At 42.1% G+C, this 13,070-nt stretch overlaps 1 protein-coding gene across 1 annotated transcript in view; it reads left to right on the forward strand.

Moving 5' to 3' along the window:
* The first annotated feature begins 2,907 nt into the window (after positions 1–2,907).
* The window catches only part of Kctd16 (potassium channel tetramerization domain containing 16), a 274,370-nt gene continuing 264,207 nt past the window's right edge, over positions 2,908–13,070 (forward strand). The window contains exons 1-2 of the mRNA XM_021214948.2: positions 2,908–3,634; positions 3,998–5,162. Coding sequence (XP_021070607.1) covers positions 4,331–5,162 — 832 coding nt within the window. The 5' untranslated portion in view covers positions 2,908–3,634; positions 3,998–4,330. The remainder of the gene's footprint in view (positions 3,635–3,997; positions 5,163–13,070) is intronic.

The raw sequence follows: 13,070 nt of genomic DNA on the forward strand, positions 1-13,070 counted from the left end.
TCCTGAGGAGATGCCAGATACACACACACACACAAACAAACAAAAAAACACAGAGAGAGAGAGAGAGAGAGAGAGAGAGAGAGAGAGAGAGAGAGAGAGAGAGAGAGAGAGAGAGAGGGAGGCCCTACTGGAGTTTTACACAGCCATGAAGATGAATAATGTGTTATTTGCTGGAAACATGTATGGAACTAGAGGTCACTATGTTAAGCGAAATATGCCGGACTTAGAAAGAAATGTATCATGTTTTCTGTTATGTGTGGAAACTCAAATAAAAAAGTAAAAAAAAAAAAACATTTTAAAAAGATGACCTGAAAGTATGAGAACTATTATTAGGGAGCACATTACTATTATAAAATACAAATATTATAAGGAGACTCAGGAAAGGGGAGGAAGAGAAAGGGTTAAGAAGATGATTGGAAACATAGAGACAAGCTAAGGTAATGTGCACAAATAGAAGCATCCCTAAAACCATCAATATGTATAATTAATAATATTTATCTTTTTCAAATGAATTATTGGTCCGAAAATATCATAACCTGTGACACTAAGATGAATGAGCAGATCTCTCTCCTCTCTCTCCCTCTTCCTCTCCCTGTCTGTCCCCTCCCCCTTCCCCTCCTTCTCCCTCTCCCTCTTCTTGCCTCTCTCCTCTCTCCTCTTTCTCTCTCCCTCTCTTCTCTTTGACTTTCTCAGACAATGTCTCACTATGTAGTGGATATCCTGGAACTCAATGTTTAGATCAGTCTGGCCTTGAACTCACAGAGATCCACCTGGTTATGCCTCCCCAGTGCTAGGGTTAAAGGTATGCACCACCACCAGGACAGAACTCTCATTTTAAAATTTAGAACAGTTTCCTTTGAAATTGTAGACTCTTTTAGCTTTGTAATTTAAGTTAATATTAGAAACCCTGTAAAATGACTTGGTCATTAAAATGTATAATAACCTTGAAATTCTTATTTTCTTATCAGCTCCCTTCTCTACCCCTAGTCTAGAATACATAATGAACAGAATAGTTTAACAACTGAAGCAATGGTCATGATGTACTGATCCCTTTTTAAAAATTAAAGCAGAGGCTCAGAGGGAGGATGTACCTCAGAGGTGGAATTTTTACTGTCCACCTGTAAAGGTCCATTCATACTACTGTGTGCATTCTCTCTCTCTCTCTCTCTCTCTCTCTCTCTCTCTCTCTCTCTCTCTCTCTCTCTCNTCTCTCTCTCTCTCTCTCTCTCTCTCTCTCTCTCTCTCTCTCTCTCTCTCTCTCACACACACACACACACACACACACAGGTTAGGTGTGGTGGCTGCTGTAATCTCAGTTTCTGGAAGAATCAGGAAGTCAAAGTTAACCTTGGATACTTAACAAGTTTGAGGTCAGCCTGTCTCACCATAACCGGTAAAGACAAAAGCCAAGCATAAGCTTACTTTCTTATTCACCCCAACCAGTACTTAAGTCTGCATAGACTCAGACCTACTTTTATCTCTGACATGGTGAAAATGAAATGTTTACTTTGTTGTCATGGTGAATAATGAATACAAAGTAAATTCAGTTCACTATAAAAACTTAAAAATAGATAACATTTTTTAACTCAGCTAAATTTCCAGATAACATACTGTCCTGATAGTTTTGGACACTAGATGGCGATATAAGCGCATCACAAAATAAACATTTCCTTAATTGGTCCAGCTTTAAAATCAAGGCGTTGGAGGCCAGAGAGCAGGTTAATGCATTGGTTTAAGCAGCAAAGTCAAATATAATCAGGTGTTCAAGAGTGTGCTAATATTCCAAATGTGTTCAGTAACCCAATGATCACTGAAAGAAAAGATTGTTTTACACACACACACACACACACACACACACACACTTCAGTCTGCTATTGAAAGAAAGATGTTCAAGCTAATTCATGGGGCAAAAGTTGGCACTGAACACACAAATCTCCTCAATTCCCCTCCATTTTTGATTTTAAGCTTTTAAATGATCAGTTGTTTGGGATGGTGTGTGCCTCACCTGTATTATGCATTGATGAATAACTGCGTTCTTATCAAAGATGTGAGCCCAGGACGTTGGCAATTTTTAGGGGAAATGGCGGAGTTACAGTAAGCGGTTGGCTGGGCCATTATTGACTGGCAGGCTCAACTGGAAGCACTTCGTTAGTGGATTAGGTTGCCCTGGAAATGCCTTCTTGAAACTCTAATGATGCACTTAACGGAGCCCGCTGGGACAGGAGTAAAACCTCTCTTAGCAGGCGTGTCTTCCACCGGAGTACTCTTGGGATGGGTTGGGATGGGCAGGCACATTCAAGAGTCTCAGTAAGGCGGCAGCCTCAGAACAGGTTGCAGGTGGCAGTTTCTTTCAGGTGAGTCAAGATAATGACTTACTGCTAAAACTCCTAGTTTTTTATGGATAGTTGAATTTTGCAAGAGCATCCTTAATCCTGTTCGTGTGTGTGTGTGTGTGTGTGTGTGTGTGTGTTGGTGGATGGAATGAATGGGAAAGGGCATTTGAGTGAGTATGACTGTAATCAAAAGATGTTTTAAAAAATTCCGAACACTTGTAACTTGAACATTCCATAGGATTAAAGGGAAAATGGCTTAAAAGGAGAAGTGCACCTCCTTTGCAGAGTCACGCATTTGAAGAGTTCCTCCGGAGGTTTTTTTTTTTTTTTTTTTTTTTCAAATGAAAATCACAGCCAGGATGGAGGGTAATTGATGGGGGGGAAGGGGGCTGCGGTGGAGGTACAACCAAGGAAGACAGAGCAGAGAGGCTGCTTGTGCAAACTCCAGACCACAGGCTGGGGGCCCCTGTGCAAGTGCAACGTCCCCGCCCTGTGTCAGCAGCCAGCGCCTCTGGTCCCGTGCCCACCGCGAGCGCATGTCCCCGTCAGTGCTGGCAACCTGTCACCGCCGAGGACGTGACTCCGAGCTGCCTCCGCTCTCTCCAAGCCCTATTCCTTTAAGATGATGTAATAGTCATTTCCCTGGATGGTTTCTTGCCTGCACTGCTCACACAACAGCATCTGAACTGCTCCTGGCACCGTGGGACCTCAGCTTTGGAGCCCAAGCCCCGCAGGCGTCTCCTCGCCTTCCAGGCTGCTTTTCCTTCCCACCTGGCGGGGACATGGGCGTCCCTTTGCCCTTGCCGGCAGGTGGGGTGGCTGCTGAGACCCTGGGGGGCGCATCTGTCTGTCGCCCTGCCTCTGGGCTCTCTGAATGCCTCTAAGTCCGGGTACCTCTTGCAACTCTCCCAGGTGCAAAGGACCTATCTGTTCTATAAGGTTTGGATTTCGTTTTTTCTTTTTTTCCTACGGAAGCTTTGCTTGAATTTTTTTTTTCCTCCGCTCCACTTCTCAGCATCCTCTCCGTTCAACTTTTTCCCCGGATCCGTTTTAACTAGAGATTAGAAGTGAATGCATACATACATTCATACACACATAGAAATGTACACCTACTAGCGCTTAAGTGTGGAATCATTGTTTTCCGAGAGCACAAATCTCTTGACACTTTTCATCGATACCAATGTCCTTTACCTGTTTGGGATTTGACAAGACGTCCGTCCAGGCTCAGTGTGGCTGTGGTTTCTGATTGCTCTGGAAAGGGTTATTTCTTCGCAAGAACTGAGTCTTCAGCACTCGCTAAGGTAAGCGCAGAGACTCACTGCTTTCTCTGTCTTGCTGAAAAAAATAAAAATAAAAAACGGGTCTCTTTGGAAGTTGAAAATTGCATATGCCTTTCACATCAGATTTGCAAACAGGATCGATTTGAACAGCAGTTGTTGGAGACAGTGGCATGTGGATAAACTTAAGACTCAATACACCCCTAGGGAAGAGCTCACTCAGTTAAGGAGTGATTAAAGTCCGTAGGTGCAGGCTGCTTATGTAAAAATAATATCCCCTCTTCCCTGTCGTTTTGCCCCCCTCTCTCCCTCTCTACTCTCCCCAGAGGTCTCTCCTTTTCTGACTCATTCTGGGTCTGAGGAAATGATTTTTCTCTTTTCTCTTAGACAGACCTCTGAGTAACTGGGCATTTGGCCTTCTTGCCTACTGAGCCTAATGGAAGATTGAATGTAGACGAGCTGATTATTACATCCTGTGAAGTAAGAGCTCGCTGTCAGCCAGCTTTTTAACTTCTCCTCCAGCATTATCTCACCTGTGGACTCTCCTAAAATTTGCTTTGTTGGGAGAATAAAAACCAAAACAAAACCAGGGTAAGAAGGAGTAATTTAAAAAAGAAAAGTTAGTACCTTTTCCTTACCTTACGAGTGGATGCAAAGTCTAGGGCTGTAGCTCGTTTGGATTACACCTTTAATTCCAGGAGGCTGCAGAAGAAAGGGACAATGGCTCTAAGTGGGAACTGTAGCCGTTATTATCCTCGGGACCAGGGGGCTGCTGTTCCCAACTCCTTCCCTGAAGTCATAGAGCTGAATGTTGGCGGCCAGGTTTACTTCACTCGCCATTCCACATTGATAAGCATCCCCCATTCTCTCCTGTGGAAAATGTTTTCCCCAAAGAGAGATACTGCTAACGATCTAGCCAAGGACTCCAAGGGAAGGTTTTTCATTGACAGAGATGGCTTCCTGTTTCGTTATATTCTGGACTATCTCAGGGACAGGCAGGTGGTCCTGCCTGATCACTTTCCAGAAAGGGGAAGGCTGAAAAGAGAAGCTGAGTATTTCCAGCTCCCTGACCTCGTCAAACTCCTGGCCCCTGAGGATGTCAAGCAAAGCCCGGATGAGTTCTGCCACAGTGACTTCGAAGATGCCTCCCAAGGAAGCGACACGAGAATCTGCCCCCCCTCTTCGCTGCTTCCTCATGACCGCAAATGGGGTTTTATTACTGTGGGTTACAGGGGATCCTGTACCTTGGGCAGAGAGGGGCAAGCAGATGCCAAGTTCCGGAGAGTTCCCCGGATTTTGGTTTGCGGAAGGATTTCCTTGGCAAAGGAAGTCTTTGGAGAAACTTTGAATGAAAGTAGAGACCCCGACCGAGCTCCAGAAAGATACACCTCCAGATTTTATCTCAAGTTCAAACATCTGGAAAGAGCTTTTGATATGTTGTCAGAGTGTGGATTCCACATGGTGGCCTGTAACTCTTCGGTTACAGCATCCTTTGTCAACCAGTATACAGAAGACAAGATCTGGTCGAGCTATACTGAGTACGTCTTCTATCGTAAGTAGCTTCTGTTTATTTTTGTGTGTACTAGTTCTCTTCATAGATGTGTATGGTCTAGTGTTTTGTTAGTATCTAAGAATCCTGGCTTGGGATCACAGTTATGCTAAACTATAGGTACAGTCCTTGATGCTACAGTTCAGTTCTTTCAGAGCCTTACTGGGAGATTCTTTTATCCCCAGAGGAATCTTCTGGGTCTTTTCCAATGAGGTCACGGGATAGTCAGAGATTTTAAAAATCAGAAGGGACCGATGATGTTGGAATAGTTTCTAAGCAAGCATATGTGACTTTTTCCTGCATAGTGATTTGTGAAAGTGGGGTTGTTGTTGGCTCACAGGGTTTGGAGGTTTTGCAGAGTCAGAACGGATGAAGGACTGACTACTGCCAATCCTTCCAGCTAACCTCTTGGGGTCTGTTCGGCTGATTGCTGCAGGCTTGCTTTCATTAGTGGCTTTCAGAACACAAATGGACTTTGTACAGAGAGTGAGCTGGTCTTGGCTAGATGGCAGTGTAGACTGCTGAAAAGCACCCCGTTTCCCCCAGGTCTGAAATTTACTTTTATGGGCCTTGCAAATCTGTTGTGTGGTTCTTTAACATTTTCTACTGAGAATGGAGTTGCACTGCAGGCTTAATTAAGCTGAACTTTGTTTAAGATGCATCTAAAAGGAACTAGATCCCAGAGGATTGCCAACCACATGCAAATACCTCAGATCTGAGGTGATAAAATTCATTCATATATATATATATATATATATATATATATATATATATATATATATTTAATATGTGTATGTGAAGGATTACCAGAGCCTTCAAGTAGGTCTCTCTCTAAGACTGTGTTTTGGCTTAAACAGAGAGTTCTGGTGTGGATAACTTTGTCTTATGAAAGGGCATTCTACAATGCAAGCCACGGGGGGTTTGGAAGAAGAGCAATTGGATTTGGGCCTTGGTATTGAGTTCATTTGACAAGGACTATGTTCTCAGGTTTAGCATTCCACTCCCTTCTGCTGGTTTTAAAGCAACTTTAGAACTCAGGATTATGATCGTCTACATTTGTTTAAACATAAAGAGATGACTGAGTCTCTTGGACCGGGCTGTTGCCTATAGTTGTGTTTCTCCGTTTGGAGTTGGTGCAGGCAGAGAAGCCAGCGGGAGGCAGGGTTTCTCCAAACTGGGTCACCATATCTCTACTCAGGGGTGATGCTATGTATGCACTTCATAGACAAGATGGCCCTTGAAGAAAAAGTTAAATCTGTCCCAAGACCTTACTCATGTCTATGGAACAGCAAACATTATTTGACCCTAATTGTGGTCACGGTAATTAATATCTTCCTTTAGGTGGGAGCTTACTCAACAAATACTGCTTTCTTCTGTTGGGCAAATTTCCCATGCATACAAAGAAAAGATTCTAGATTTTAAATCCTCTGCGAAGGAGCTGGTGACTTCTGTGATCTGATAGAACACATACCTTCTTCAAAGACTTAGGGGAAATGTGCTTTAGTTCAACCATATGTTTGCACACTTGACTTTTAAACAGTTACCCACCTAATTGATGCATTTAATGTCTAGGTTGATGGTGACTCTGTGTTCGTCAAGGGTTTATCTGTCTGACACTATGCCCTCTTTAGAATGCTCTGGAAATGTCCCAATCATCTGGTCATATAATTGCTGCTTCTTTTGTTGGGCTGTTGAGGAGCAGTTTGCTCTTCATAGCTCCATGGATAGGCTACCACAAAACGCACAGGAGCTTCATACTAACTGTATACATTGCAAACCATAGACTTCCCTTTTGTACCCAACACCCAGAGCTACGTATTAACTCTTCCTCTGTCTTAGGACCAATAAAACTGACAGCTGGCTTTCTAGGGTGCATAACAGCTTCCGTGCAGCTGCTTAGCCATAATTATTTAATTAGAAGCTGCCAACTGTGCCTATATAAGCATTAATTCATCAAGCTGTTGTGCTCCGCTTAATGGGCCGAAACCATGGGAAGTGCTCTAGAGTAGGGAGTTGACTGCATGCAAAAATGCTATACTCAGAGGAACTCATTTTCTTTCTGAACTTAGTACTTAGTGGTGGTAAGTTCACGCACACACACACACACACACACACACACACACACACACGAACATCCCTTAGATGCAAGGAATTAACTCTATGGAACCAAAATTTTAATATCTCAGGAATCATGCAAAATCACATTGTCTGGATCCACATCATATTAAAAGATGAACATAAAGAACTAATGCCTTAACTTTATATGACCCAGCACAGGGGAATGCCAGGGCCAAGAAGTAGGAGTGGGTGGGTAGGGGAGCTGGGGCAGGGGGGAGGGTATAGGGAACTTTCAGGATAGCATTTGAAATGTAAATAAAGAAAATATCTAATAAAAAATATTTTTTTTTAAAAAAGAACTAATGCCTTGCTCTGGATGGGGTGTGAAGACTCCTCCCTGCCCATTTCCCTGTTTGCCTATTTTTCATTCAAGTCTTGCAAGAGGAAAATTCCATCCAACAACAGATTAGATAAGTTACATTGTTGCCTCCTTTAACCTTTCATAAGGGCCTAGAACTGATGGTTAGCCTCAGTTAATCCCGAGTGTTTTATTAACATGTAAAGTCCACCTAATATCTGCAAATGTTTAAGAAGGACAGAAGAAGTGAAGGCTGTCTTGCTCAGTCACTAAAGCCTGAGTACAATTGGGACATAAAAAAGAAGGGACTGTTAGAGAATTGACTCACAAAATATTTTAAACATGTTCTTGGCTTCATTGAAAATAATGGAAAGGTGTCTTCTCACCCATGACCTAAGTCCTACCTCTGTGTTCTTTCAAGCATCCCACAAAAGGCAGTACCACAAACAGCTGCCAGTGCTTCCTGGCTCACCTTTAAATAAAGTGTCAATTAAGTAATCTGGAAACCAGAGACCCTAATCTCATAGAATCACGTGAGCACTGAAGGGAAGGAGCACTGCCTAGCTAGGGCTTTATTTCAAGGGAGGATGGGAAGATATCACACATGTTTTCTAAGCCTCAAAGGTAACTTCAGGTGAATGTCTGAAAGCGTGGTGGGTTTTGGAAGCACATGCTTCTGGTAGTTATGAGAACATAAAACAGCATGCCCACAAGTACAGAGTTTTAGTTCATGACATAGTGCTTTGAGGACGTATATATTTTGAGCTCTTTGAATTATACATATGGTTACCAATTCACCATCTCTTGCACAAATGACTGCACATGGGGGTGTGTTTTTAACCTTTATTCTTTTCCCTTTATTTCCTTAAATTTAAAGGATTATATCCACAAGGGTCTCAAATTTCTTGACTACATACATACATACATACATACATACATACATACATACATATATTGTGCTTGTTGCTTAAGAAAAGATCTTGTTCAAAAGTAGATCATACAACAGTTTTCCACTTAGAATACGATCTGGACCATGTACCGAGAAGATGTGATTGTAGCTGCTGTGTATAATTTCTGCAATGTTAACTACAAACCTTCAAATAAAGGGTGTGATTGCACAGGCAAACAAGAGGAAGCCTATCGATCCCTAAATGATGGCAGCTCCTTTTTATCTTGACTACCTAGCAGGGGCCAGTGATGCCTTCTCTTTTTATTCTCAGAGAAACAGTGTTGGCACATTCAAATGAACCAGGGCAAAGCAGGCTTTCTCTCTTATCTCCTCTTTCCGTAACTTTTTCTTTTCTGCCCTTGCAACATAGGTGATTTTTGTCTTCTTGTTGAAGCTCCTCCAGGTGTCGAGTCCTGTCTCTCCATGCCAGAACTAGGATTTGTTGTCAGGAGAACAACCTGTACTGTCACTATATCCTGTAATGTCATTATGTATAGAATTCTCTCAAGGTATAGTATTACTTTTTCCACAAGTATCTGAACAGGAAAGAAATTGCAATGGTTGTATCAGGCAGCCTTTTCCCCTGAAAGTAATGTTCTTAAGACTCGAGGTTACTTAACCTCTAGTTAAAAGCAAATCACAATTTATTCTGGTTCCAGGCTTTGTGATGAAGTCGGTGTGGATTCAATCAATGCCAGGCAGATGTTGGAGGGCAAAGTGTAGAAGAGATGGCATCAGTTTCTTCTTACTCCTTTAAGATGTTGTGTGCTGAGCACTGGGCTCCCTGTGGCAGTGGAATAAGCATGTTAGTAACGTGCATTTCTACTGTTTCACTTCTATACCAAATGTGATCTGCTACCCGAGTTCACTCCCTGGTGGGAGGTGATTAAAATAGATTATTCCTGGGACTATGACATTACTGAATGCATTCAGCAGCAAGAAAAATATCAGCATGTGGAAAGAAAGGGAAGAGGGCATGTCTCCTAACATTGCTTCCAAGTGTCCTGAAAAGTTAAAAGTACACATCCCATTGGAAAGAGAAGAGCAGGTATTACGGACCGTCTAATGAGATCTAGGTCCAATCAAATAAACTGGAAATGGAGAAGAGCTGAGAGCATAGTGAGACATAGCAAACCCCAGAGCACCTCCAGCCATGCCCAAACTGAAAACACTGAGAGGATGGGCTTCTCAGTCTTTGCTCCTCAACAGATCTGGAACTCTTCTCCTAAAACTGCTGAGACAAGCTCTGCTTCACTACACACACTTGCTCTTCTTCTTTGGTCTCCACACTAGCTTTTCTTAAATCTCAAGGTTCATGAGTAGCTTTTTAAACTTTTGGTGTCGAAATAATCCCAGTGTAAACGAATGGAGAGGCAGTGTAGAAGAACCCTCAGTCTAACCAACGCCCATCTCTTGATGGTTGTAACTTTCATCATGGGTAAGCCTCCTTCAGCTCTGTTCTTGTTTACCTCACCTTCTGTCTGTTCTAGATAGCTTTGGGATAAATCACAAATACTAGTCTTGCGATTCATCTACAGGTATTACAGCCAACATTTAGGTAATTTGATGATTTTATTTTTAGAAAAACACAATATGATTATTGTGCACAAAATCAGTATCTTTGTTATCAAATATCTAGTTAGTGTTCAAGTTTTCCTGATTTTCCTCCCATATTATCTATTATCTTAGCTGCTGTGTAAGGAGCATCCATTATGTTTGGTTGATGCATTTCCTTATGCTCTTTCATAATTTAATAACACTTTATTAACTTCTATGCAATCAATTGGTTAGGCACTATTAACTCGTTAGATGGAGGCACTGCAGTTGGTCAGTTCCTTTTCAGTGCTTCTGGCCAGTCTTCATCATTATTTACAGCAAGTGCACTTTTCATTTGTATAGGAGGACTAAAATGCTACATATCAATGAAAGCAAAGTCAGGGTGCCTTTTATTGTTAGCTTTTGTATTCATTATATGAATACATAGCAATGGAGGCTACTGTCTCCATTTCCCAAATCCATTGATACAACGAAGCCATCATTACAAGGGACAACATACTTTTCCTTCCAGTCATTCAGGAGTCATCTAGTAGTCCACGGTTTTGGTTCTCTTTTGGCTAGGATGCCTTTAGTGGTGCACTGTGCTTGCCAAGATGTGCACTGGGTCTTGCTGGCTGTAGGAATCATCTGAGGTGGGAGAAGTCACTTTCTACCCACTCTTACTTTGCATTTGAGTATCCATGGAGTCTTTCAGCTGTAGTTTAGCTCCACTGAATTCACCATCTGTTTCCAAGCCTCTTCTTATGTGTTTCTCAGTCTCTATAAATGGCATCTTCAGTTCATTCAGGTCTTGATGAACAATAACCATGGAAAACATCCCAAGCCTTCATTCTCCCCAGTGAACCTACTGGACGTCGTCTTCCTTCACCTTCTTCCAAAAACCCTTCCACAGATGCTGAAAACCATAGATGCTACTCCTGTTTGGGTCACCAGTGTTGCCCTTCTAGGCAACCACCAAGAGAGTTGGATGTTCCTCCTTATGGTAGTCCCTTTTGGATATTGTGTCTGTGCTGCAGACATGGCGAGGTTTTGAAGATGTAAGTCTGACCATGCCACTTTTCCACTTTAAACCTTTACCATGAACAGCTTGCTCAAAGGGTTAAGTGAGTCTGTACTATGCATCAGTACCCTGCACTTTTTAAGTGACCTCCACCTCTCTCTTGCCTCTATTGTTTCATCTTGCCTGTATGTTTCAAGATCACTGGAATATATCTTACTTAGTTCCTGTATTTTAAAAACATCTTCTTCTTCAGTTTTGCACATGATATTCTCCCTGCCTAGAACTCTGCCTCTTCCTGCTTCATGTCCCAACAAGAGGTCAAATTTTAGATGTCTTTACTGGTTTACTGTTGACTAAGACATGCCGTATGCTTGCCTCTCAGGGCTCTAGTTTCTTCTACCAAAGCACCAAGTGTACTATGTTATTCTTGCTTATTTATCTGTCTCTCCATCTCACAACTTTGCAAAATAGAAAGACGAACATGCGGTTCATCATATTATTTGGTACTAACAGTCATGTAGGTACTCTGTAAATCCCATTTAAAGAAATGGGAAAGTGCCTACTGCACTGCTCTGCCAGGGCCATAAGTGTCACTGTCTGGGAATACCATTAGGTAAGCTATAAAAAAGGAAGCTGGAGGACTACTGTGGTGCGGTTAATGCTTCAGTAACTAGTAAGGGCATGTCCCGATGTTCACTGAGTACTGAGTTTACATATAGAATACAGAAAGAGGCTCTACTCCTAGCACAGAGAGTTCCGCCCCAGGGAAAGGTGAAGAATACTTACCAGCAGCAAAGTCTCCTGTGCTCCTTTTAGTTGCTCCATCGAAGCAGGAGAAAATGATGCCGAGTGGAGTTGGTGTTTAAGGAAAAGCCCAGAGGGGAATCACAATTCAGAAAAGTGTACCAAATTGGTAAAATATTCCTAATAGGAAAAGAAATCAGCTGAATACAAAGTGTGTTATGGGACCTTGCCTTCTTTACCTTCTTTCTTCTCAAATGCTCCATTTCTTTCTTTTGATTCTTATCAGGGATCATATTCCTTAATGCCAGGGGTGGTGTTACTATTGGGTCATAGGAGAAAAGGGCACCCTTTGCCCTTAAAATGGTTCTAGTAGAAATCCCTATTTGTCCCCTGTTGGTGATACAACCATTAGGAAATTACATTCCTTCCAAGCCTCGGTTTCCTCACCTGGAAAGAGGATTTGCGAACAACAGTAGTGGAATCACAGGGTTCTGAGGCTCAAATAGTTGGAGGATAAGGCACAGGTGAGAGTGCCTGGTACCAGATAGTACTGAGGGCTTGAACACCCAGCCCTCCCATTAGTTCCATGGTACTTCTGGCAGGGAATAGTTATAGGGCTTCATGTAAGTAATGTGTCTGCTGACTTTTGATAGTTCATTGTCTAGTTTATTGATCTAAGCGTGTACTGATGAGTCTTCTGTAGACGTGTACTCGATAGAAGGGAATTCTGGCCACTTGCTTTGGTTGAATCAGAATAAGCATAAAGGTCAACCCCACAAAAGAGTTCATGTAAAAATGGCACAGTGTATCCTATGAATATGTAAAGTTTCTCACTGTTGATTAAAACATATGTAAATAAGATTATGTACTTATGAAAAAAGAGAGAAAGGAAAAAGGTCTGAAAATATAGCAAAGGTATTTTTTTTTTAACATTACATAATGGAAATTGTTAACAGTAGCCGTTCATTTCCTCCTTTGGCTTTCAAAACCTATGGAACCGAAAATTGAATTACAACTTAAATTATAGATTTAGTCTCCGTACAACTAAAATTCCCCTTTTATCAATCTTAGCCTGGAAAGTATTCTTTGTGGGGACAGAAGAAATGATTATTGAGTTGGCCACTGACAATGGGATCACTGAAATTGTTCCAGAAGCCAAAGAAGACATTTTACTCCACATGGCACGTAGCTGTGCGTTCTGACATGACAGGGAAACGAGACTGCTGATCAGGGTGCGCCACCACA

This window comes from Mus pahari, chromosome 15 (assembly GCF_900095145.1).
Source record: "Mus pahari chromosome 15, PAHARI_EIJ_v1.1, whole genome shotgun sequence".
Taxonomy (NCBI): domain Eukaryota; kingdom Metazoa; phylum Chordata; class Mammalia; order Rodentia; family Muridae; genus Mus; species Mus pahari.